Consider the following 23711-nt stretch of genomic DNA (forward strand, 5'->3'; position numbering starts at 1 on the left):
AGGAGTATAACAAGCAATCTTGTACCTGAAAGAAACTAGATACACATACATACATGAATATAATACCCAACCAATGTTTATCATTTTGATAACGTAACAGTTTTCAAAGATTGGTGTTATGTATATTTTGTTGCTTACAAAAACAAAAACTAATATTGCATAAAATGAATATAAATAAAATATTATACAATTGTAGGATGTTTATTCTCAAATTAACGCGAATATTAAAAGTATTGTTAAAATTATATACGAAATATTTTATTGAAATCAAACATAAAAATAATGTAAATATATTATATCACAGCGAAAATTTCTTGGTGGTTTCTAAACCATACGACATGTGCATTAATAGTAATAATCGTGAAAAAAAGGTATGGAAAGAACATTTTTAAATTAGAAATAGTATACTTATTAGTTTGATAAATATTAAAATTTTTAGGATACACTGCAATTTGAATTAAAAAAAATTTTACCAAAATTAGTCAATCCAAATTTATTTCATGAATTTCATTTTGTACATAGATTAGATTATGTGACAAGTGGTGTGATATGTATTGCATTAAATAAAAAAGCAGCTCGAGCTGCTTCTAATGTATTCGAAGCAAGAACAGCCAAAAAATTTTATCTGGCATTACTTCATGGACATATTAATGAACCTTACCTAATCATAGATAAAGCAATTGGTTGGTAATTGAAACAAAACATTAATAATATCAATTTGTGAAAAGCTATTTATTAACAATAACATTATTTTATTAGGGATTGATGCTAGAGAAAAGAAGGGAAACCATAAAATGTGTACCAGTGATAACTTATTTTGTGAGAAACCAAAAGAATCATATACAATTCTTATAGTATTAGAAAGAGGTTTCAGAAATGGAAAGCCAGCTACTAAAGTACTATTATGTCCTGGTACAGGTAGAAGACATCAATTAAGAGTGCATTGTTCATATATTGGTCATACTGTGATTGGAGATTATACATATAGTGAGAGAAAAGATATAGAGCCTTATCGAACATTTTTACATTCCTTCAGGTATTATATACATAACATAACATATGAATATACATATAAAGATTATTTATGTATTTATATTTGCTTTCTCATTTTTGAAGACTTATATTGAACAATGAAATGGAAAATTTAGATGTAAGAAGTACAGATCCATTTGTAGCTTCTGATCCAAGAAATCAATGGTCACCAACAAATATTGCTAGGATATTAGATGAAGATATATTTTATGATATTTATAATCTTTTGCAATCAAATAAACATTAAACTTTTATTTCAATTTGTTTTATTCAATCTATTGCTTTTACCCCATATCCTTGTATTTCAAATGAAATAGTTGTTTCTGATAAATTTGATGACAATTTAACACAAGCATATCTCATAGTACCTATTCTGTAAAACTGTATGGAATTAGTTATCATACTTAACCAAGTTATTCCCAAAGATGGTCGTACACTCAAATAATCACTAGATATATTACCATGCATAATTGCTGTTACCTGTATATAAATTGTCTGTAAGCTATTTATGCTATTGAATTATTAATTACTACATACAGAATTTATCTTTTTTTACCTGATTAATGCAAACTACACAAATGTCATTTTTACATAATTTATGTAACTGTTGTCCAATTGTTCTCAAACTTTTTCCTCTTTTATTAGATTCATCTTTCCAATCTTCTACTCTATATGGAGCAGCAATTGAATCTATAATTATTAATCCTATCTTTTGTACAGACATTAATATTGGAATTCTATGAAGCAAACATATCTCCAGTTCCTCCTACAAGGTAAAAAAAAAATATTATATTAAAAAGTTAATGTATTAAGTTAAAAAATATATTATAATTACAATAGTTGATATATGTTCTACAAATACTGAGTCACCATTTATTCCATATTTTTTAGTAATTTCCAGTTTTTGTATCAATTCCTGTAATCTTCGTGAGGGAAATGTACATTCAGTACAAATATATACTGCACCTACATTAATTATTTGATGTACTTAAAACGAAATGTATGAAAAAGAATTGAAAAGTAAGGAAATACTAATATTCATTTGTAATTTTATAAATAATTCAATTTGTAAAATACCAGCAGCAAAGCCACCTTCTGTTGTAGGTAACTGTACTGTCAGGCATAATTGTAAAGCTAATTGTGTTTTTCCTGTACTTGCAGCTCCATAAATTTGTGTAATCCCGCGAGTAGTGATACCGCCTTGAAGTAACGTATCAAACTTCGGACAACCGGTTGTGAGAAATTTTTCACGTTCCTTTATTATTTTTGCGTTAACTAATTTCGCGAAACAAAATGAATAATATAATTCATTGAGATCATAAGATGCAACAAAAATAAAATTTTAATACCAAAATAGTTCTCCATTATACTTTTTATTTTAAAATATTTGCTAAATGATTCACTCTTGTAATGATGATACAATCCACGATCACATAAACAGATCTGGACACTCATATATCGAAAGCATAGACGAAACTGTCCATCTTTTGAGTCAAAAAATCAAGTAGAAAGCAAGAGAAGGTCTCGTTTTGCGCATGCGCGATACGTATATACATAAACACATATAGATACTATGAATGTTCAGATAAAGGCCAAGCCACTCTACTCATCTCTGCACGTCGCAGAATGAGACCTTTTCTTGTCTTCCATCTTAATTTTTTTCGATTCAAAAGATGGACGGTTTCGTTTATGCTTTAGATATATGAGTGTCCAAACCTGTTTACATGATCATGCTTTATACATTATACAATAGGGTAATATATTACAAAGGATGCAGTATGTATACTAAATTTTAGTAAATAGGAAAACATATTTTTATTATCTTTTTCTAATTTTTGAAGGTAAATATGTAAGAAATTAATGTTTACTTTCATGTTATGTCTTCGTATTTTGAATTTCTTAAAATGTTTTCCAATAATACTTTAACTATTATTTTTTTTTTAAGACTTTTTCTTTCCTCTTTTTTATATGTTTCTTTATTTTAGTTTTTCTCTTTTCAGCTTGCTGTTCTTTTACTGCCTTTTTCCGTGCCTTTAATCAAATATATATCATTATATATTATGTTTCATATAACCACATGTAAATATATTATAAAAGACAATTGTATTACCTTTTTACTGTCTGGACTCTCATGCCGAGGTCGAGCCGAGTTAACAAATTTTGTTTCGTTTTCCATTACATCTTCTTCTTCACTACTTTCATTTTCAGAATCATCAATATCTCCAGATAAATCATCTTTCTCTTCCATGTTATTTGTTTTCTTTAAATCTTTACTAAGAATTTCAGGAGTGTTAATAGGTTTGGATAAGTCTGATTTTAAACCAACAAGAGTTTTATATATCAAATCCTCTTTTCCAGATTTAGCAAGATTGATATCACGTTCAATATCAATTACCTAAACATTACATTAAAATACATATACCTACAATTTGATATACATATATCTAAATATATATGTAAATAACTATATATTTATGTTCCTACAATATATTACCTGACTTAGGTTTTGAGGAATATAAGCTTGCTTAAACACTTGTTCTTCTATTTGTTGTTTAGGATCATTATCTTGTTCTTCCTGTTGTGTCATTTGTTCTGATATTGCGTCTAAATACTTATCCATATTTTCTTCAGTTATTGTTGGATCTGTTATAAAGTCAAATAATGTTTTTACAGGCATCACACCTACATCGTTCTTCTTAAAAAATTCTACAAAAATATTAATTTATTTCAAAATTTTTATAAAACATCTCAGTAATATCATTATAAGAAGTTCTCATTCTCACCTACCAGTGATATTTGTACAATCTTTTCTAAGAAACTCAAGTGCCATAGGATGATCATGCTCAACTGCTTGTGACACATCTATTATTACAATAGATCCATCATGATATAACATATTATATTCACTTAAATCAGCATGAACAAGTTTGCATTTATTATATAATCTCCACATTGTTTCAACACATTCTCTGTATAATTTCCTTGGTTTAGAAGCAGTGAGAACAACATCTTTCAATTTTGGTGATGGCCAACCATTAGTACCTATGAAGCCCATTAATAGAACATGACTACATAGTAAAATTGGTTTTGGAGCATTTACTTCTCCCTGGCGAAGACGAGTTAAATTTCTAATTTCTTTCTCTGCCCATGTCCGCACCATCTTTCGCGGATTATGACGACAATATCCATGACGAAAACGAAATTCTCCTGTAACGTATTTGTCTCTATCTTTAAATTGCAAAATTGATGTTTTATATATTTTTATTGCAACTTCTACTCCTGTTTTTGATGTTGCATGATAAACATTAGCTTCCTTCCCAGTTGAAATACATCCATTAATTTCAGCAATTATACCCCGATTTAAAAGTTTGAACAATATCATTCTTGTACGAGGATCTAAAACTTGTTCAACAGTTGCGCGATCGTGTTTGTCTTTGGTTCTAAATCTATCTTTTTCTGCACGTTTATCATTTTCCATAAGAAGATTTGTTGCATGTCCTGGTAAAGTTGGGCCTTCATATCTTTCAATGTTAATTTTATTAGCATAGCGACGAAATAATTTATCTGATGGTTGATAATTTGTAATCTTATTGGAAACATTTTGTGCATTAATACGTTGTGTCTGAATATTTTTGGTAATATTTTTTGAACCAGCTTTACTTTGATTTCTGTCCCAAATAAAATCATTACTTTCTAAATCATCATTATAGTTTTCATTATCTTCTTCTTTTCCACTGTTTGAAATATGCAATTCGTGCATACCTTTGGATAATTGACAATTAAATAACGGTTGACCTTCACACATTTCCGAACTGTAACAAAATTAAGATCGATATTTTACATAAGTTATTACAGAGAATATAATCGAATGATATATTCTGTAAGTACTTTGCCTCGATTTTATAAATATTACTAAATTCATTCTCTTGAGTATATTTATGCATGGTAAAATTTTATTTCTTTATACTTACTTTATTTTAAAGGACAGCAAATATGTAACAAATAGAATACGATGATTACGTTTTTGTACAATTTGACATAAGATAGGTTACATACACAACATAGGTTACTAATATTAAGGCGCATTTAAAATAATATAAGTGGTAGCAGAAGAAATTACTAACACAAATTCAGTTAGGTTTAGTCCAGGTGCTTTAAATCAGCTATCTTTAAAACTATGCTCTCTATAGTCTTTATTATTCATGATTAATTTGTGAGAATATTTTGTTTACATGTACCATTATTTAAATTATAAAGTTGCGAGGGATGAAAGGAAGTAAGACATTAATTATAACTTTTTATTTAAGAATGACTGTATTTATCGTAATAATTGAACAATATAACGCAATAAAGATACTTATAATGCAATATAATCAAATATTAAAAGTTCTCATGTTTCTGAGATATCAAATTTTTAAAATATAAATAAAGTATCATTATATCTTTTACTGCTTTTAGTAATTGAATATGTTATGATATTAAAATGTATAAATTATAATTTTGTTTAAAATTTGTAGTATCATAAATGATATAATAATTTTTTCAGATTTTATAAACTCATACTTGTTTATAAAAATATTTCGTAGTATGACTGTTGTCATTAAAAATATTATTCTAGTGGTAAAAAACTATAATAATTTCATATTTTCATTAATTATTGACATAATCTTTAATAATCGTAAAGATATATGAAACAAATATTAAACATCAACTAATTGTTTTATGATATAAGTTTTAGTATTAGTAAAATCTAAAATTTTATAATAATTTATTTTTTCTTCTTATAGGTAATCTGTTACTATTTTAAATATTTAAAGATGCAAAATATTATACAATCTATAGAGCAATGTAATGTTATCCGTTATACATCTTATAGAACTGCAGCAAAAATGCAAATTTTACATAAAGAACTTAATAGTAAGTTTAATATAAATATATTCCCATATTGAGTGCTTATTATATTTAGATTAGTTTCACACTACTAGAGTAATTTTTTGTTATATTTATATTCAATTATATTCAAAGATATATATATCTTTTATAGTGCAGTATGTTCAACTAGAATTAATTGCTGGAGTCTTTGAACGCCACAGACTTTCAATTACAGAAAATTGTGTAAATTTAGACCCAAGTGAAATTGAAGATGTTCTTTCTGATATTTATTTCGCAGCATGCAAAGAAAATAATACCAATTTTGATATTGATCTTGTAACAAAACTGGCATTGAATTATATTTTAACTACATACGACAAGTATGTTATTCTATATACTACTATCAATATATTACTATCTAAATTTGCTAATTAGAATTGAAATAATAAATAATGTTTTACTACCATAAATATTATAAATATTATAGACAATGTGCTAGGACTGTTTCTGTATTTTCTGTGAAAGTTGCTTTAATACTAATTAGTTCTGGGAAACTACAAGAGAAATACGGATATCTTTATCAACAATTAGCTGATCATAATGCATGCTTATCCAAAGCTAGCTTACATACATTGTTGATGAATATTTGTAAAATTACGGAAATGCTTGGAGAAAGTGCAGCATATGGACCTCAAAATATTCAATCGCATATTGATAAGTGTTTTTCAAAGGTATAATTGAATAATGTTTTGAATACATTTGAGCTGTACATAACTTATAATATTTTATAATAGTCTCAAGGATGTCTTGGAGTTACTGAATCAGAGTTTGCAACGTGGATTATGCAAGAACCTCCCTTGTTTGTTTGGATAACAACATTTAATCGCATAAAGTCTGCAGAAAAGAGTATGCACATTTTATATTTTAAAATATTTAATGCTATACTTTAGGAAAATGAAATGGACATAATAGATATTGTTCTTTATTTCAGTCATACATAATGTTAGATGCTCATATTGTAAAACAACTCCAATCCAGGGACCACGTTATACATGTCTAAAATGTGCAACATATCATCAATGTCAACACTGTTTCTTATATGACAAAATATCTGGAAAGCATAAATTAAAGCATCCAGTTCGTGAATTTTGTACCAAGGTACAATTTATAAAATTCAAGCCTTCTGTTATGAGTTATTTCTTCATGTTTCAATATGAAGATATGTTTCAATGTTTCGCCAGCATTACACCTAGCTTCATCAGAGGTCAAATACACTGATGTTGCAATCTTAGTAAAACGTTGGAACATGTCTTTTATAAAAATACAGCTTATATACAGAAGTCTTTATTTTAAAAATTGTATGATATTAGGCTATAAAAGTCTCAAATCTCTGATTATGTTAATATATTTAATTATCTTCGTATAAAATGTCATGCACAATGTTTTTTCAGACTTCTAATCGAGAATTAACAAAATTAGTTATTGAATTAATAAGAAACAAATTAAGATTATGTCCTGCTAGATCCATCGAGTTAAATATTGATGATCAAATCCCACATTTAAGGTTGTAGTCTGAGACAATATTACTATATATAAATATATTTTATAAATTCCATATCTTTCTTTTTAAATATCTGTTATAGTAATGAAATAACACATACGGATTGTGAATCAGTAAGAAGTACAATGAAAAGACGAGTTTTAAATGATCCCCAAAAAGAACTACAAAGTATAATTACTCATTTGGAAGAAGAAAATAAACAATTACAAATTGAGCTACTTGATATACAGGGCACTAAAGCGGAAAGACTTCAGCGTCATAGAGTTACAATCGAATCGCAATTACAACGTCTAAAGCTATTAAAAGTATATTGTCATTTAATAAATGATATTACTATTGAGATCTAATGAAATAACACGAATGTTTCTTTAATTTTTTACAGAAATGTTTGTTTACTGATAGAATTTGTATGCCTCGAGTAATTAATTATATGCAAAGTACACCAATGGTTCCGCCTCTTCCATCAAGATTAACACCTTTGCCTATAAATTTTGAATTGAGTCCAATTATTCGACAAGAAAATGTAGAACAAATTTCAAATGTGAATGATACAGATATATTACAACCAAATGATTTTAATCCAACTGGAGATTATATCAATAAACAAAATCACGATGTTATTATTGATTCTGTAGAAGCATCTACAAGCTTAGGATTCAGTAATGTATTGGAACCTACTCAAATAGAATTAAGTACATGGATCGGAGGTATGTTGTATTATTGTTTTATCATATTTCGAAAAATGGAATATCTTGTAGAACACTAAATGATTTGCAACTTTATTTATTTATGTATATTTAATTTAATTTCTCATTATTAGGTACAAAGAAATTAGAAATGAACCCATCCGATAGTGGTTTTTCTCAATGGTTGGGTTCTAACAATTCGGATAGTAAAGAAGAAAAATATCCAATGAAGACTATGACAACTAACACTGAAAATGAATCGTCTTTACCAATATCTGATTCTCTTATAGGTATTCACAGAGATAATACACCATCATCTTTACAAAGACCTGATAAACATTCACAACATAGTAGTTTGCAAAATATTCAAGGCGATCTAAATGACATACTAGATAGATTACAGAATATGGTTACAGATGATCGTTTGCTTGACGGTAAATTACTATACTATAAATAATACATACTACTTTATATCAATATTTTTACATAAATGTTTGCTTTAGATTCCTATGTTGCTAGTGACAATTGCAAATTGAAACGTGCTACCACAGAAATGGAAGATTTATTAACGGGACTTATTCAAGGTATGGAATCCCGCAAAAGTAAGCTTACTACTATTGTGTAGTAAACTTATTAATTACAATTATTATTCTCTGAAATTTCATCGTAAATAATTACACAATATATATTTCCGTCCATAATTATTAAGTAATTATAAGGTGTTATAATAATAAATTATAAGGTGGTTAATTATAATAAAATATGTAGTGTAAATGTAATATGTAAAAATAATGTACAATTATGGCAACATTAAAGTAACTTTTTACAAAAATTAAAAATGTGTGAATCCTCTGTTTTTAAATATTATGATATACATCTTTTTAAGTCTACTTTAAATGTAAATTTTAAAAGTGTGAGACAAGCATACAAAATAAATATATATGTCAAAAGAGTAGTATGTTGACTAATAAAAACTTTTCTCAGAAAATTTCGTTTATTTTTTTCTTTTTCCTAATTTACTTAACAAAATAAACATTAATTTTCTTACAAAAAAGATATAAATAAGATTCATCATTTTGATGAATAGACTAGATTATTATTTAATGTAGTGATAATATGTCAGTAGTATAAAATATGCTCATTTAGGACATATAGAATATATGATATATTATTACATATCTTTTTCACCTAACAATGTATCTGTCAAATATGTAACTTTAAATAGCCGGGAAAAATGTAATTTCTCTGATGGTAGGTTCACCGTCCATGCCATTATACGAATATCACGATTATACCATTTTCTTATAATATACCTAAAATAGATATATATGTATATATATATATGAATATGAGTAGAATATTGTGTTTTCTACAATAACTACATATAATTACTTAATATGATGTTTGGAACTGAATATCTAAATACATACTGATTCAGTACATCTTTATGCAATAATAGAGTAGATACACCCACGATATAATATATAAAACAGTGGAACATCCATGCATAAATATGGTCGAATAAGCAAACTGCTATATGTTTAAATGGATTGTTATATTTTGTTGGACCTGGACCATCTGAACCTGAATATGACACTCTTGAAAAATAATGTGGTCTCCATGCAAGACCTGCTACAATTCGAGGTTCCTTTCTTCTAATCTGTAATAACAAAGTTATTATTTGACATACCCATGATCAATAACAGTCATTTTGATATTATTCTTTTTAACATATGTTTTTACCATATATACAATAATAGGATTAAAACTGGATACAATTGCTCTTTGATACAACTTTGGATACTTTTTATATGTATCTAAAATTACTTCCACAATCTCCATTCTTGATTCTTTTATATCAATAATTATTCTTTGTTCATTTGATAAACATGTTTCTATAGCCTCACAAAGTAATGGAATTTTTTCACCTTCAATAAATTTATCTCTGTAATACATAAAAAGAAATTGCATTTAAATATAATTTTAATAACATTTTTGTAATAGAAGAATATATAATGTTTTATTTACTTAAGTGGATGATTATGGGCAATATCTAATTGTTTTAATTGATCCCAAGTCATATCCTTAACATTACCAGTTTTTCCAGTAACTCTATCAATTGTTAAATCATGAAATATTATGGGCACATTATCTTTTGTAAGACATAAATCAAGTTCAACAGCAGTACACCCTCTTTCTTTGCTCTATAAAATATTTTACAACTGATCAATGTCATATATAATTTAATTTATAAAAGATAAACTAAAAAATGTATTGTTTTCACTAAAGTAATAAATTTTTTGTTAGTAACTACTATATTAGTATTCATGTTTACATCATAAAATAGTATATAAAATTGTTTTTGTTATAAGGTATCTAATATTTCAAAGTAGTTAATAAAAAACAAATGAATTTGTTATCTTTTACTGGAACAATTGTCTAATGAAAAACAAAAACCATTATTATATATAAGATTTTACATTACGAAAGGCTGTTAAGCTGTTCTCAGGAAAATCATATCCTCCACCACGATGAGCCACCACTCGCATGCAATATTGTTCTCCATTACCATGATCTTTGGACATGGTATTATCTTTTTTCAATGAAAGAGGATTTACACCAAGCACTTCTTGCACAATGTTTAAATTTGGTGGTGGAATCCTGGCTATTTTTAGTCCAACTGCGATAATGAGAGAACCCCAAACAATCCATGGTATGCAAAAGTTATAAAAAACATTTATCAAGATACTCCAAGTAACTTGTAAAGATATCCATAATAAAGCACTGTTCAAAATTAGTTCAATAATTCCATGCATCCTTTAGAGAAACCTTTAGTCTTGTTAACGTTTTTTAAAAGAAAATGTGAGTTATTAACTCTACGCATACAAAAACTTCAACTATGATATTGCTGTATAGCACACTTTATTACTTGGAAATGTAATTTTGCACATTCTTGTCGACACTCTCTAAACTTCTTAATATATATAGCTATGTCTGATAACGTTTGTTTACATTACAGTATCAATGTTGAACAGATATATAATTTAATATCTTTATGTCCCTGAAACATTAAACATTTCTTTAATGACATGTATCTTAAACGTAATTAAATCTTAAATACCAAATACTATTTGATTGTTTAGAAACTGTTAATTATAATTATATTCTATCAATTTTATTGTACTTTATAATGTAATTACGGTAAACGTTGTTGACAATTACTAAGTTCGTCTTGTTAAACATTTCTAAGTAACGCAAAATTTAATTTGAATTGTAATTAATTATAAATATTGTCATAATACCAAAATTAAGTTTATGTGAAAGGTACTTATCAAACAATATTAACTTTTTTGTATAATAAAAATACATAAATGCGTACGTAACATATAGTCACGCATTGGCGCTACTAATGGTTCACTATATGCAAGTATGTATCTACTACACCGTCGATCGTCACCATCTAAACCAAGGTTCACTACAAACTACATCTACAACCAATTAATAAAATATGTACACATAGGATGACTAAACAAGTACATTTATAATAGCAAAATTAATTTAGTATTTTATATAATTTGATTTACAATTAATACATATAAATTTATTAATTACATATTATTTAATTCGGAAAATAAAGATATGATTAAGTAATACCAGGTAATATTGAATGAAATGGAAGCAATTTAGTTACTTAATATAATATTTTACATTTAGTATCATATATCGAAAAATTATTGTGTATAAAAAGAGATGTTTATTGTTTAGAGTAAGTATATAAATAAACAAAGAATGTACAAATAAAAGTTAATCAGGAAAACGGTACATTTAAATCAAAGAAAAATAATGGGAGATTCATTAGACTTTTTAACAAAGTATCATAATATATCTAACAAACTTAGGAAGTAAGTATTTTGTTATCCATATTATTACTTTTATAGAATGATCTAGTCTTTCCTATAATAAAATCATTATTATAATTATTAATAATTTAATTTTAGACGGTTTTTAAGAAAACCAAATGTTGCTGAAGCAAGTGATCAATTTGGTATGTTACATGGAAATTTTATGATGTGTAAAAGGATGATAATTTTATTAATATTTTACATTATTATTTAGGGACATTAGCAATTGAATGTGAACAAAAGGAGTTATGGCAATATGCAGGTTTATGTTTATTAGATGCTGCCAGGTGTCAAGAAACACTAGAGAATATCTTTTCCGAATTAAATTATTTAATAAAAGCTGGTCGAGAATTTCTTGTGGCTGATAAGAAAGACAAGGATATAGGATGCCCTTCTATAGGACAGGAAAATACACAGGTTTATTAGTTTTGCAACTTAAATTAACAATTAGCAGTATAAGTGTATTAAATATTAAAGTTACAATTTTTTATGTTAGGCATCAATAAGTTGTTTTGGTCATGCTTTATCACGTTGCCATAATCAACCAGGATTCAATACCATGTCAGCTGGATTAGCACTAGAGCTAGCATTAGCCTTAGGTTCTACTCCAGCTGGTATACAACAATTACGTAAAGCTATTGATATTTTTCCAACTATAAAAGCTATTAATACATTAGTATCATATCATATTAAACAAGGTAAATATTTATTAAAACAATTATAATCAGCTATAACAATTAAATACCAAATATTTGATCAGGTGATTATGTATCTGCTTTACAAATTCTAAATGATTTTGTTGAATTTGTTGAGAGTTATATTAATGCTGGTGCAAGAGGCAATTATAGTGTTATATTACACAGGTATTAGATACAATTTGAAATAATATTTTTTGGAATGTTTGCAAAATAATGAATTCATTATTTAGTAATTGTATTAATACATAGGTGTGAGGTAACTAGAGTGCTTTTATTACTTATACTTCAACCATCACCACAAAGACTAGCACCTTCTCTAGCACAGGTGTTGGAAAAATATGCATGGGTAGAAGAAAGTACGAATAATGGCAAGTGTTCTAATGTCCTCCTTTTTCAATCATTTAAATAACTACAAGCTGACTAATAAAAAATAAATTACAGATTTTAATATGTGTGAAGACGAATTATTATTGTTACAATCATTAGTATTAGCATGTCAGTCACATGATTATCAAGCATTGTTGGAACTAGAAGGTGAATTGTGGACTTATTTAAATGCTGAACAAAAGGAGTTATTACATAAGTTAATCCAAGTTTTAACAATACAATAAATGGATATTGTTACATTTCATATATGTATATGAATGATTAAGGAATTTATTAAATTTGTAAATGACATTTTTTATTTAATTTTATAGTTATTTTTATTTAAGTAATCCCTTCCAAAAATTTAATTTCATTGAAATATTCACGATGAAAACTATTGTTACCTAATTACATTATATTTTAATGAATCAATCTGCTAAAAATTGTCTGATGATGTAAGCAGTAACTGTGTAGCTTGTATATGACCCATCATTCCCCCCATTCTCGTAAAGGAGGTAGATGAATAGGTGAGCAGTATCTGTGTGAAAGGAAGAACTTGTTGCTGAAAGCAAGGACTTCAGAGGGTCGAACTGTGTAGTGTGCATATTTCTGTATATGTACGATAATTCGTACGATAGTATTGTAAAAGAGGGGATGTCTCGCGTTCCACGAACATACTAAACTCTACTTTCTTATATCCGAAGAGGAGGCAAGTCGTCAAGGTAGAGTCAGTGATTACGCGGCGTGTCCACAGATCTTTCTATATTGGTTTGACGTATTCATTATTTATAATTTTACTTTACTGAGGTAATAATTAATATTTTTAAAATTACAGTGTACCTTTATGTACCTTTATCTCGTTTTTAATTTGATAAAAGTATTTATTTTTTATATTTGAATATTAGTTCGGAACATATACTTTATACAATTTTTATATCTTGATCTATAATATAAGGTAAAAGAAAATGTTGTTATATATTTTGTACACATAATACATTGCAGAATAAACATTTTATGTAATTATTAATATTATAAACTAAATATAAAAAAAGAAGTTCTTCTCGTGTGTTCATTATGCTTAAATTTCATATACGAAAATGATATTTTTAAGGATATTTCTTATTTTTATATTTCATTTATGTATGTAAAAAATAATAATACAGAATCGAATTTTCTTTATCCGTATTTCTTTTGTGTAAATTAATGTAATGTTAATGTAATGTGTTGGAAGCGTCTGATTCTATACAGTACCGTTAAATTCAACAGTTGAATTCTGAATATTTACTATCTTTACCCAGTGATTAACAAAACTAATACCTTTTTATTCTTTTTAGAATAAATTTTTTGCTTTTTTTCATATTTTATAAAGTATCTTTTAGATATGGTAAATGAAATATTTATTCTGAGTCAAATATGTTCAATTTAATAAAAGCAGATGAAACAAATTAATTATTTTCAATTTTATGTTAATTGAATTAATATTTACAATTTGATGCTAATTATATATATATATATATATATCATTGTAATTGTATCATTGTAGTAATTTATCGTATATTTTAATGACCTTGAACTCAGTTCGATACAGTTGAATGCCCGAAACACTGTGTATGTACTTCGCCTAGCATTACAAACTATCAACATGTACATATATATATTTACTACTTTCGTTTGCATAAATCTAGTTTATGAAATATATAAAATGAAAATACTTAAATTGAATACAGATATTATTACGTGATTGTAGAAAAAGATCATAATTACGCATAATGGTTCAGTTTGACAAATTTTTTAACACAATTAATAACTTACAGATTTAAGCATAATAATTTTTATAGAGTTATTGTAAGATGTTTAAGAAAACATATACTGTATTATTTTTATAATGATTTTTTAATAGCAGCATGGCCAAAGATTGGAGAACTATTTTCGTAACCGGAGGAGCTGGTTACATAGGAAGTCACTGTATTGTCGAACTTTTGGAGAGTGGATATGATGTAGTTGCAATAGATAATTTTGCTAATAGTGTTACTGAAAGTAGCGGTGAATCCGCAGCTCTTAAAAGAGTGGAACAAATTACAGGGAAGAAAGTTACATTTTACAATTGCGATCTCATCGATCGTGACAAACTTGAAACAGTTTTTAAAAAGGTACAAAATATAACTTAAGAAAAGAATTACCTTAAATATTTTTATAATATTTTTAAAATCATGTTATATCTTAAATTTTAGCACAAAATAGATTGTGTAATTCATTTTGCGGCAATAAAGGCGGTTGGTGAATCAATGCAAATTCCACTTCATTATTATCGGAATAATATTATCGGTGCCATCAATTTGTTAGAGGTAAAATGTAATTGAGTAAGTCTTTATGTGCGTAATGTTCTTCACACTATAAAAAAGGAATAAACTTAATCTTTTTACAAGGTAATGAAAGCTGCTGGGTGTTTCCAATTAGTGTTTAGCAGTTCTTGTACCGTGTACGGAGAACCAAACGTCCTTCCAATTACGGAAGAACACCCAACGGGAAATATTACAAATGTATATGGTAGAACAAAATACTTTATTGAAGAAATGCTTAAAGATATATCGAGAGCTGAAAAGGTGCATTTTAAATAATTCGAAAATATCAGAAAAATTAATCTATTTAAAATTTTACTAGCAATCAAAATTTTGAGCAAAATATATATAAAATTTTGATTTTTATTTAACAGAATTGGAATATCATTTCTCTAAGATACTTTAACCCAGTAGGTGCTCATCAAAGTGGTTTGATTGGAGAAGATCCTACAAAGTCATTTACAAATTTAATGCCTTATATAGCACAAGTAGCTTTAAGACATAAACCTGAACTCATCATTTTTGGTGGTGATTATCCTACAAAAGATGGTACAGGTACAAATAAATATTTTATTTTCTCTTATGCAACATTAAAGGCATATATTGTTTAAAGTAAAAAATTTCGAAAATATATATTTTATAGGTATACGTGATTATATTCACGTTATGGATTTAGCTGCTGGTCATGTAGCAGCTTTAAATGCTTTACACAAGCGACATTTGAGGCTAAAAATTTATAATTTAGGTACTGGTAAAGGTGTATCTGTACTTGAATTGATTAAAATTTTTGAGAATGTCACAGGAACAACAGTGCCATATGTTATAAAAGACAGAAGAGAGGGTGATATTGTTTCTATGTATGCCAATACAGATTTAGCAGAAAAAGAATTAGAATGGAGGACTAAATTTAATGTCGAACGGATGTGTAAGTGAAATAACATTTCCACTATATTTTCATATTAAATAAGATTTCTTTCTAAGTATTTTTTGATATAGGTGAGGATTTCTGGAGGTGGCAAACAATGAATCCACATGGTTATCGTAATTCAGTAAAAAATGGTATTAGCGAGCATGTAAATGGCACTTTATAATACTGTTACTTGATTGTTATTAAAGCATGACTAATTTATGATAATAAAATAAGTGCAATAAAGAAAACAATAGTATTGAAATATTTTTTCTTTTCTAATTTAATACTAATTAATCAATTTATTTACAGCTGTGTTAGTGTTGTTTTGAGTTTCTTTTGTTTCTTCTATCATTGTATATAACGATAAGTGTTGAAACTTCAATACTTCAAGACCCCAACTTGTCCATTTAGGAAGTAAGTATCTAGCAAATATTTCTAAACACTTTGGTTCATTTGGAAGATATTCTCTCATAACTTCTATAATTTAAAATAATATTTTTATCTACCTTCATTAATTTTTTCAACATAAATTATTATTGACATATAATTTTTACCTGTAAGTGGTGGTTTATGGGAATGTACAGCACTTGGTACACTTATTAGTAGTTTACCACTAGGAATGTTTATTTCATTTCCATTTACTACAGATCCCAGAACTAGTAATTCATAAGGTTGCTTACCAGGAGCAGAATTAAAATTACATATTGTATTTCCTCCTTGAGTAATCTAAAATATAAGTGGAGTGAAGCGTAATTTATAATATAACTGACACTTTTAATAATTTGTAAAATTTGGCTACATTATATACTTACTTTAACCCAATACCATTTTGCTCTGTATGTAACTCCCCATGATGGAAATATGTCATTAAAGATGCTATGTAGATGACTTGGAGCATTAGTGCACCATATTGCTACAAGCCCATTTGAACATAATAATTTGCCAATTGGTATCTTAGTCAACTCTTCATTGTACATCATTTTATAGCTGTTTAACAAAGAAAAATATAAGACATAATTTGCACATTATATAAAATATTGTTTTTGCAGCAAATTGCTATTAAGAATTAAAATATTTTTACTTATAAAAAATACAATTGATTAATGTAACAAAAATAAAATCTATCATCAGTACTATTCAACATGAGTTTCTTTTTATGATGATAAGTTGCATCTAAAATCTTATTTACCCATATGCTCACAAAATTGAGAACAAGAAAAACTTATACTATTATCAAAGTACTTGTTCTCATTAAATTGTTCAGAGAGCTTTCTTTTATAATGGCTTATATTGAACCATACAAGATCACCTAGCTTCTGAATATTTGTTTTTTTTCCTTCTTATAGACTTGTTCCACCAAGGAGGATCCAACAATATAAAATCATATTGGTTGTTTAGGCCCAGCTTGTTTGCAATGTCTCTTACATCATAGCAATAAAATTTACATTTTTGAGGGAAAACATATCTCTTCTCCTTTAATTCTGACGTAATAGCTATATCCATATCATTGCACCCATAAAAATTTTCCTCTTCATTGCAAAATGTATCCTGATAAAATTTTTGTGATGCCAACCGTGCTGCTTCATTATTATCAGATAATATATTAGTAGAAATTAATCCCTCTGTTTTTACAATTGAAATTATTTTGCTAAATGTTTTCTTGATATAATTTATCTACAAAATAGATTATTATAATGACTATAACTATTTTGTTTAATGATTAAACTACTAAACTCCTTGTTTTTTATTACATACTTCTTTTAAATCTGCGTCTGGCAAAAGTTTTGATCGCTTTCTTTTTCTACTTTTACTTTGTAATGAAATTCCTTCTTGTTGTTCAGATTGAGTTGTTTGATTTTGTCGTAAGTATTGAGAATTTATTTCAAATAAAATTTCATCAAAAATTAGTTTACACGGTGTGTTATTATTTTTTACGTTTGTATAAATATTATTAAGAAATTTTAAATGAGATATTATCCATCCTTCTTCAGTAGAAAAAATTAAACTCATAATTGATATAAATGCACCACACTACGCATTAAACATAACTATATATCTTCAATTTATTGGTTCTAATTTTCTTATTTTCTTACGTATAAGCAGCAACCATTCAATGTATGTATTTCGATTCTATGTCTTATGTAGTTTATGTTTAAACAAACTTTATGGTACTATCGTACCATGGATGTTGAAATACAAAAATGTCTACATAGGTTAGATTAGATTACATGATTACTCTATCTGCTTATTTTAATGCTTTGAAATCTTTTATCAATTTTAATTATATAATTAAGTGAAAAATATATGAATGTGTCATTTACCACATCGAGAACTATCATAATATATAAGAAATATATATAATATATAATAAGAATTGAATGAAGGATATTTAGAAAGAAAGATGAGAATTGCTGTAGAAGGTTGTGCACACGGCGAATTGGATATTATTTACGAGACTATCCAAGAAATAGAAAAAGTTAGTGGGAAAAAAATAGATTTACTTATTTGTTGTGGAGATTTCCAAGCAACAAGAAATTTGAGTGATTTAAAATGTATGGCAATATCTGATAAATATAAAGACATGCGTACCTTTTATAAGTGAGTTGCCAACCCAATATGTTATTAAAATTGAAACGGTTAGATAAATTGAATTATCTTTTTATCTGTCATGTTATTTAAGAAGCCCTTAAGAACCTTACAAATTTTATAGATATTATTCTGGTGAGAAAGTTGCTCCTGTGTTAACAATATTTATTGGAGGAAATCATGAAGCTTCCAATTATCTTCAAGAACTACCATATGGTGGTTGGGTGGCTCCTAATATTTATTATTTAGGATATGCCAGTGTAATAACAATAGGTGGTATTAGAATTGCAGGATTATCAGGTATATATAAAAGTCAACATTGGATGCAGGGACATCATGAAAAACCACCATATACTGAAAACACGATAAGAAGTGTATATCATATCAGAAATTTAGAGATATTTAGATTAAAACAGGTAATACATTGATAATACCTACTTTTTCATATTTTGGACATAGATTTTATAAAAGTAACATAAGAACAACTTTTTTGTTAATCATATTATTTTTTATTTTGTTATTTATTATTGTTCTATGTTCATTATTATTCATTTTGTTTATGATTTGTATCATTTACAGCTTACTGGTAATATTGATATTTTCTTGTCACATGATTGGCCATCAGGCATAACTAAATATGGAAATGAAAATGTTTTATTAAAAGAAAAACCTTTTTTCAAGTAAGATAATAAAAGCCACTTATGTAAAATATATCAATTTTTGAATATATGAGTGTTTGCAATATATTATTGTTTTATTGTAGAAATGATATCAAGAATAATGTGCTTGGTAGTCCACCAAGTATGGAACTTTTGGAACATCATTATCCAAGGTATTGGTTTTCTGCTCACTTACACTGTAAATTTGCAGCTCTTGTTACTGAAAAAGGTGGAACAAGAGTAACTAAATTTCTAGCTCTAGATAAATGTCTCCCAAAAAGAAAATTTCTTCAAGTACTTGAAATTAAACATAATTCAGATTTACCACTGAAATTACATTATGACTTAGAATGGTTAACAATATTATATTTAACAAATCATTTATTAAGTGTCAAAAGTGGAATTCACTATATGCCTGGACAATATGGTAATACTAGATGGGTATTTACACCAACCGTAGAAGAGAAAGCAATGGTTTTAAAAAAATTTAACTGTAATTTAGAAATTCCATTGAATTTTACACAAACTGTAAAATCATATAATCCTGATTGTACAGGTGTGTCAGTGGTATCACCACAATTGATACTAAATAGTCAAACAACCCAATTTTGTGATACTTTGGGTATTGACGATCCATCTGTTTTACTACTATTAATACAAAAGTAAGTAATACAAAAGAACTCTGAAGGCTTTACTATAGTATCTGGATTGCAATTATTCGGCTGGAATGACACTTTTTAAGGTTGTTGAAGCCGAAAATGGGGATCGTTTTTCGCGAAAGCGAAGCATAGAAAATTGTGCTCAGCTTTTTTTTGTGTGACGAATTCGTGGTTTTTAACGTGACCTTTTTTAAAATTTATTTCTCTGTATACATTTGAATCGTGAGTATTGAATTAGGTCTGGATTATTATTTATTTTCTGGTCGTCGTAAGGCAACAGATTAGACGGATTTTTATAATTAAGATCTTTGTCGGTCAAATATAATAAGCATGAATCTTTAAAGCTGTTCATTTCCGCGATAAATGATCCTCATTTTCGGCTTTAGCGATTTGAAATATCTACTGAAAGATACATTCAGCCAAAAATTTTACAACCCGGATTCTGTAGTAAATCCGAATTGAAATCAAACGAATCATTAATAATGAAAACATATATCTAGCTCCCACGAAATTTCTATTTCCTTTGATGAAGATAATGTTTTAAGTTCTACATTTGATGGAAGATTAGCTAGTGACTCATTTAATCGGACATCGCCATTAAATTTATCTCCAAAAAGCAATAGTGAAGAGCAAGAATCAGAAATAAGTAGCAGTAAGGATACAACAAATGAAAGTCTTAACAATTTATCATCAGCAGTAAATCATGATTGTACAGGTGATGGTGAGTGATGTATTACTATCTAATTATAATGTCTTCACCATTCTTTATGTAGTAAGACACATTATTTATTTTGCAGGTGATAATCATTTCATACAGACTGAACCAAATTGTAAGAAATTTAAACGTCGAAATTATTCTATATATTCGAATACACTTTAACTGGAAATTAAGGTATTTTATAGTTAAATTTGGAATATTTTAATTTCATGAGACACAATGTTGTATAGGAAAATTTTAATAAATTATGTAATAAAAATGGGTACATGATTATGTATTTTATTTTTTGTAAAAAATCGTGTTTTTACTTGTGTAAAAATAATATATATTAATTATATTAATTTTGTTATTTAATAAATATACATTAATTCACTGTTTGTATTTTTTTTTGTACCTTTTTTATATTATTTTATTAATATAAGATATGTACTTACTTTTATATATATATATAAAATATATATAAAATATATATATATATACATACATACATACACATAGGTACATATGTATGTACTATTAAGTGTGTATTACATGTCACGAGTGTTTAGGTTAGAAAACTGTGTACTTCCGAACGAAGTGACATCAATAGCATAATAAAACAAACCTCGAAATAAAATTACTTTTGTCCCAATTATTAGAAAATAACATTTTGACATCAATGATACTAACTATTTCTAGTAACTTAAAGTAAAATTATTTAATTATTATTAATACAAAATGGATAAGTTAACAATTATTTCGGGAACATTATTTTTTGCTGCCGATATATTTGCAATTGTCAGTCTGGCTATGCCTGATTGGATTATTACTGATGTTGGTGGTGAGTGATTAGAAATTATATTTTTCTTTTATTTATTTCTTAGTAATTACATGGTTTTAATGGTATAATGTAATAAATTTTATTATTTATATAATGTAATATATATGTATTTAAGTATAAGTTCTTTTCACAAACTAAAATTTTTTTAGGAGATACAAGACTAGGACTAATGTGGTCATGTATGACTTTATATAATAGACCTCCAGTTTGTTACAGTTCAAATTTGGAACCAGAATGGTTTATGGCTCTTATTTGTATTTTTGTTGGTTGCATTTTAATAACAGCCACTATAATATTATTAGCTACTTCTCATTGGGATCGTAATGTTATTTCCTATGCAAGATGGGTAGGATTTACAGCTAGTAAGTGCAATTAATAATGTTAATTACCTTTTAAAAATGAATTTTTTACATAAAAAATATAAGATTTTATTTTAGTGGTGCTGTTTTGCTTAGCAGCTGTTATATTTCCAATGGGTTTTCACATTGATGAGATTGGTGGACAACCATATCAGTTACCAAATTCACATCAAGTTGGCATTTCTTATATACTTTTTGTTTTAGCTTTGTGGATAACAGTAATTTCAGAATTATTTGCTGGTAAAGTTTGTCTCCCACATTTTTAGCATATATCATTTCCTCAATATATTTTTTATATCTGTATGATATTGTTCGTAGCTATTGCATATTCTGTAGGATTTAAAGCTACATGATATATTATGAGATGCAACAAAACTGTTAAATATTAAGGGTCTTATTTATAATTAGAATAAAGATAGAATATAAATAATTAGAATAAATATTTGTTATTATATAACTAGAATGAAAAGATCTGTTATTATATACAATCAAATATTATATATAACTGAAATATTATATAACTGAGAGCTATTAGAAATAAGTAATTAATAGTAAGTTTATTAATTAATAAGTATTAAACAATCTTTTGTACTCTTTATTTATTAAAATATATTATATGGTTGTAATTTTTTCACGAATTTTAAATGTCACAGTGCTATGATAAAAAAAAGTAATTATAATATGTGTAATCAAGTGTCAATATTTGAAATAAAAAATATCTTTTAGTAAATGATAATCAAGTTTTGATAACATATATACATATTTTTATTAATTTTTATAAATCTTAAATATACATTTTAATATATATATATATATAAATATATATATATATTTTTACATCTTCATAGGAAGTATTATTTTACTAAAAGTATTTCTTATCTACATTATGTGAGAAATAGAATTTAAATAAGATGTTTTGCAATGGGAATTTTGTTGCTTTATCAACAGATTATATTCATATATGAATATCAATATATTTATAAACTAGAAAGAATTAAAAAAGACTTGCGAAGAATGATGTGAAACAGGAGAGTAAAACCGTACACACACTAGCCCAAAGCAAAACAAAACATTTAACACATTACCTATATAAAATCAATTAAGTATACAGTAATTTTTATACTTTTAACATATTTCGTTGATAAGTATCTTGAAATTGTTAGAGTATTTTTATAATAACGATACGAATACAACCAAATTTGTAGTCATTAAATTAATTCATTCACTAAACTTATTACAAAAAATAGAAAATGTATTCTGTTACATGTATTAACATGTATAAAATGGCAATACATGAATATATTTGTATTTCTTTTTTTTTGTTTTGTTTTGTTTTTTTTTGTTTTTTAAAGAACTGTAATTAAAGACACAAGTTTGACACATACAAGGTAGTTTTGTACACAAATTTCATATTTATACAATCTTCTTCACTGATAACGTTAGTATTCCATCTTACCAATTATTTTGTTTTGTTCAAAATCTCTATTTTTTACTTTTTCCAAATATTTATTTTAATAATATGGCATAAAGAAATATTATCACGA

General features: G+C 26.7%; 10 protein-coding genes across 29 annotated transcripts; 6 read left to right on the forward strand and 4 right to left on the reverse strand.

Annotated features, from left to right (window-relative positions):
* The first annotated feature begins 17 nt into the window (after positions 1-17).
* On the forward strand, positions 18-1292 carry LOC117158500 (RNA pseudouridylate synthase domain-containing protein 1). Of its 3 annotated transcripts, none has more exons than XM_033337466.2 (5): positions 18-371; positions 440-683; positions 760-819; positions 919-1036; positions 1117-1292. In XM_033337466.2, the coding sequence occupies exons 1-5, from the start codon at positions 165-167 to the stop codon at positions 1277-1279; spliced, it is 792 nt and encodes a 263-aa protein (XP_033193357.1). In that variant the 5' UTR covers positions 18-164; the 3' UTR covers positions 1280-1292. The 3 variants fall into 3 exon arrangements, with proteins under 3 accessions (XP_033193357.1, XP_033193356.1, XP_076474845.1); XM_076618730.1 differs by having other exon boundaries at positions 213-230; positions 305-371; positions 760-1036; XM_033337465.2 differs by having other exon boundaries at positions 760-1036.
* LOC117158502 (DNA repair protein XRCC3) lies at positions 1270-2528 on the reverse strand. Of its 2 annotated transcripts, none has more exons than XM_033337470.2 (5): positions 2403-2528; positions 2110-2307; positions 1868-1998; positions 1589-1798; positions 1270-1512 (listed from the first exon to the last, which is right to left on the reverse strand). In XM_033337470.2, the coding sequence occupies exons 1-5, from the start codon at positions 2485-2487 to the stop codon at positions 1303-1305; spliced, it is 834 nt and encodes a 277-aa protein (XP_033193361.1). In that variant the 5' UTR covers positions 2488-2528; the 3' UTR covers positions 1270-1302. The 2 variants fall into 2 exon arrangements, with proteins under 2 accessions (XP_033193361.1, XP_033193360.1); XM_033337469.2 differs by having other exon boundaries at positions 2382-2515.
* On the reverse strand, positions 2387-5133 carry RIOK1 (RIO kinase 1). The gene is given in 6 exon segments (XM_033337431.2): positions 2387-3063; positions 3143-3427; positions 3527-3738; positions 3820-4844; positions 5004-5071; positions 5074-5133. Coding segments are annotated over 6 exon segments (1737 nt in total). The 5' UTR covers positions 5119-5133; the 3' UTR covers positions 2387-2961.
* A 16-nt stretch (positions 5134-5149) lies between these two features.
* On the forward strand, positions 5150-8990 carry LOC117158488 (dystrotelin). The gene is made up of 11 exons (XM_033337428.2): positions 5150-5308; positions 5820-5949; positions 6077-6284; positions 6392-6635; positions 6699-6810; positions 6896-7062; positions 7356-7468; positions 7548-7770; positions 7848-8172; positions 8286-8585; positions 8655-8990. Exons 2-11 carry the CDS (start codon positions 5850-5852, stop codon positions 8774-8776), a joined length of 1914 nt encoding a protein of 637 aa, XP_033193319.1. The 5' UTR covers positions 5150-5308; positions 5820-5849; the 3' UTR covers positions 8777-8990.
* LOC117158498 (glycerophosphodiester phosphodiesterase 1) lies at positions 8233-11627 on the reverse strand. Of its 6 annotated transcripts, none has more exons than XM_033337461.2 (6): positions 11531-11627; positions 10632-11212; positions 10180-10355; positions 9895-10096; positions 9582-9811; positions 8233-9464 (listed from the first exon to the last, which is right to left on the reverse strand). In XM_033337461.2, the coding sequence occupies exons 2-6, from the start codon at positions 10965-10967 to the stop codon at positions 9323-9325; spliced, it is 1086 nt and encodes a 361-aa protein (XP_033193352.1). In that variant the 5' UTR covers positions 10968-11212; positions 11531-11627; the 3' UTR covers positions 8233-9322. The 6 variants fall into 6 exon arrangements, with proteins under 6 accessions (XP_033193352.1, XP_033193351.1, XP_033193350.1 ...); XM_033337460.2 differs by having other exon boundaries at positions 11498-11602; XM_033337459.2 differs by having other exon boundaries at positions 11454-11590.
* On the forward strand, positions 11497-13441 carry LOC117158499 (40-kDa huntingtin-associated protein). 2 transcript variants are annotated; one of them, XM_076618729.1, is made up of 8 exons: positions 11497-11621; positions 11917-12053; positions 12150-12196; positions 12268-12470; positions 12550-12751; positions 12814-12916; positions 13001-13119; positions 13193-13441. In XM_076618729.1, the coding sequence occupies exons 2-8, from the start codon at positions 11995-11997 to the stop codon at positions 13360-13362; spliced, it is 903 nt and encodes a 300-aa protein (XP_076474844.1). In that variant the 5' UTR covers positions 11497-11621; positions 11917-11994; the 3' UTR covers positions 13363-13441. The 2 variants fall into 2 exon arrangements, with proteins under 2 accessions (XP_076474844.1, XP_033193353.1); XM_033337462.2 differs by lacking the exon at positions 11497-11621 and adding an exon at positions 11670-11808.
* Positions 13442-13658: 217 nt separating this feature from the next.
* On the forward strand, positions 13659-16628 carry LOC117158497 (UDP-glucose 4-epimerase). 5 transcript variants are annotated; one of them, XM_033337455.2, is made up of 7 exons: positions 13659-13924; positions 15018-15267; positions 15349-15462; positions 15544-15720; positions 15831-16005; positions 16100-16381; positions 16453-16628. In XM_033337455.2, the coding sequence occupies exons 2-7, from the start codon at positions 15022-15024 to the stop codon at positions 16545-16547; spliced, it is 1089 nt and encodes a 362-aa protein (XP_033193346.1). In that variant the 5' UTR covers positions 13659-13924; positions 15018-15021; the 3' UTR covers positions 16548-16628. The 5 variants fall into 5 exon arrangements, with proteins under 5 accessions (XP_033193346.1, XP_033193340.1, XP_033193341.1 ...); XM_033337449.2 differs by having other exon boundaries at positions 13662-13839; positions 15831-16011; XM_033337450.2 differs by having other exon boundaries at positions 13662-13839; positions 15021-15267; positions 15831-16011.
* Mettl4 (Methyltransferase like 4) lies at positions 16623-18503 on the reverse strand. Its single transcript, XM_033337446.2, has 5 exons — positions 18122-18503; positions 17676-18040; positions 17179-17353; positions 16921-17092; positions 16623-16843 (listed from the first exon to the last, which is right to left on the reverse strand). Exons 1-5 carry the CDS (start codon positions 18374-18376, stop codon positions 16653-16655), a joined length of 1158 nt encoding a protein of 385 aa, XP_033193337.1. The 5' UTR covers positions 18377-18503; the 3' UTR covers positions 16623-16652.
* Positions 18504-18580: 77 nt separating this feature from the next.
* Positions 18581-21361, forward strand: LOC117158491 (lariat debranching enzyme). Of its 5 annotated transcripts, XM_076618719.1 has the most exons (7): positions 18584-18964; positions 19077-19368; positions 19532-19632; positions 19716-19784; positions 20001-20273; positions 20771-20991; positions 21068-21361. In XM_076618719.1, the coding sequence occupies exons 1-7, from the start codon at positions 18768-18770 to the stop codon at positions 21148-21150; spliced, it is 1236 nt and encodes a 411-aa protein (XP_076474834.1). In that variant the 5' UTR covers positions 18584-18767; the 3' UTR covers positions 21151-21361. The 5 variants fall into 5 exon arrangements, with proteins under 5 accessions (XP_076474833.1, XP_033193327.1, XP_076474834.1 ...); XM_076618718.1 differs by having other exon boundaries at positions 18581-18964; positions 19716-20273; positions 20816-20991; XM_033337436.2 differs by having other exon boundaries at positions 18582-18964; positions 19716-20273; positions 21088-21361.
* A 144-nt stretch (positions 21362-21505) lies between these two features.
* LOC117158506 (uncharacterized protein C16orf52 homolog A) lies at positions 21506-23613 on the forward strand. 3 transcript variants are annotated; one of them, XM_076618736.1, is made up of 4 exons: positions 21506-21808; positions 21958-22170; positions 22234-22407; positions 22486-23613. In XM_076618736.1, exons 1-4 carry the CDS (start codon positions 21706-21708, stop codon positions 22518-22520), a joined length of 525 nt encoding a protein of 174 aa, XP_076474851.1. In that variant the 5' UTR covers positions 21506-21705; the 3' UTR covers positions 22521-23613. The 3 variants fall into 3 exon arrangements, with proteins under 3 accessions (XP_076474851.1, XP_076474852.1, XP_033193368.1); XM_076618737.1 differs by having other exon boundaries at positions 21513-21808; positions 22246-22407; XM_033337477.2 differs by having other exon boundaries at positions 21515-21808; positions 22246-23613.
* Positions 23614-23711: the final 98 nt, after the last annotated feature.

The sequence above is a fragment of the Bombus vancouverensis genome, chromosome 5 (genome assembly GCF_051014615.1).
Source record: "Bombus vancouverensis nearcticus chromosome 5, iyBomVanc1_principal, whole genome shotgun sequence".
In the NCBI taxonomy this organism is placed as follows: domain Eukaryota; kingdom Metazoa; phylum Arthropoda; class Insecta; order Hymenoptera; family Apidae; genus Bombus; species Bombus vancouverensis.

Coding starts and splice junctions, on each gene's coding strand:
- Mettl4 (XM_033337446.2), bottom strand. CDS start 18,376: ATGAGTTTAATTTTTTCTACTGAAGAAGGATGGATAATATCTCATTTA. Junction 17,354..17,675: donor AACAAATATTCAGAAGCTAG/GTGATCTTGTAT, acceptor TTTGTTAAACAG/CTATAAAATGATGTACAATG. Junction 16,844..16,920: donor CCATAAACCACCACTTACAG/GTAAAAATTATA, acceptor TTTAAATTATAG/AAGTTATGAGAGAATATCTT.
- LOC117158500 (XM_033337465.2), top strand. CDS start 165: ATGAATATAAATAAAATATTATACAATTGTAGGATGTTTATTCTCAAA. Junction 372..439: donor GTAATAATCGTGAAAAAAAG/GTATGGAAAGAA, acceptor TAAAATTTTTAG/GATACACTGCAATTTGAATT. Junction 1,037..1,116: donor ACATTTTTACATTCCTTCAG/GTATTATATACA, acceptor TCATTTTTGAAG/ACTTATATTGAACAATGAAA.
- LOC117158506 (XM_076618736.1), top strand. CDS start 21,706: ATGGATAAGTTAACAATTATTTCGGGAACATTATTTTTTGCTGCCGAT. Junction 22,171..22,233: donor ATGGGTAGGATTTACAGCTA/GTAAGTGCAATT, acceptor AAAAAATATAAG/ATTTTATTTTAGTGGTGCTG. Junction 22,408..22,485: donor AATTTCAGAATTATTTGCTG/GTAAAGTTTGTC, acceptor TATTGTTCGTAG/CTATTGCATATTCTGTAGGA.
- LOC117158491 (XM_033337435.2), top strand. CDS start 18,768: ATGAGAATTGCTGTAGAAGGTTGTGCACACGGCGAATTGGATATTATT. Junction 18,965..19,076: donor GACATGCGTACCTTTTATAA/GTGAGTTGCCAA, acceptor CAAATTTTATAG/ATATTATTCTGGTGAGAAAG. Junction 20,992..21,067: donor TCATGATTGTACAGGTGATG/GTGAGTGATGTA, acceptor TTTATTTTGCAG/GTGATAATCATTTCATACAG.
- LOC117158502 (XM_033337469.2), bottom strand. CDS start 2,487: ATGAGTGTCCAGATCTGTTTATGTGATCGTGGATTGTATCATCATTAC. Junction 2,308..2,381: donor TATAATGGAGAACTATTTTG/GTATTAAAATTT, acceptor TCGCGAAATTAG/TTAACGCAAAAATAATAAAG. Junction 1,513..1,588: donor GTGTAGTTTGCATTAATCAG/GTAAAAAAAGAT, acceptor ATTTATATACAG/GTAACAGCAATTATGCATGG.
- LOC117158498 (XM_033337461.2), bottom strand. CDS start 10,967: ATGCATGGAATTATTGAACTAATTTTGAACAGTGCTTTATTATGGATA. Junction 10,097..10,179: donor GCCCATAATCATCCACTTAA/GTAAATAAAACA, acceptor TATGTATTACAG/AGATAAATTTATTGAAGGTG. Junction 9,812..9,894: donor ATCCTATTATTGTATATATG/GTAAAAACATAT, acceptor TTGTTATTACAG/ATTAGAAGAAAGGAACCTCG.
- LOC117158497 (XM_033337449.2), top strand. CDS start 15,022: ATGGCCAAAGATTGGAGAACTATTTTCGTAACCGGAGGAGCTGGTTAC. Junction 15,463..15,543: donor GTGCCATCAATTTGTTAGAG/GTAAAATGTAAT, acceptor TCTTTTTACAAG/GTAATGAAAGCTGCTGGGTG. Junction 15,721..15,830: donor ATATATCGAGAGCTGAAAAG/GTGCATTTTAAA, acceptor TTTATTTAACAG/AATTGGAATATCATTTCTCT.
- LOC117158488 (XM_033337428.2), top strand. CDS start 5,850: ATGCAAAATATTATACAATCTATAGAGCAATGTAATGTTATCCGTTAT. Junction 6,811..6,895: donor CATAAAGTCTGCAGAAAAGA/GTATGCACATTT, acceptor TCTTTATTTCAG/TCATACATAATGTTAGATGC. Junction 8,586..8,654: donor AGATGATCGTTTGCTTGACG/GTAAATTACTAT, acceptor TGTTTGCTTTAG/ATTCCTATGTTGCTAGTGAC.
- LOC117158499 (XM_076618729.1), top strand. CDS start 11,995: ATGGGAGATTCATTAGACTTTTTAACAAAGTATCATAATATATCTAAC. Junction 12,752..12,813: donor ATCATATCATATTAAACAAG/GTAAATATTTAT, acceptor ATATTTGATCAG/GTGATTATGTATCTGCTTTA. Junction 12,917..13,000: donor TATAGTGTTATATTACACAG/GTATTAGATACA, acceptor ATTAATACATAG/GTGTGAGGTAACTAGAGTGC.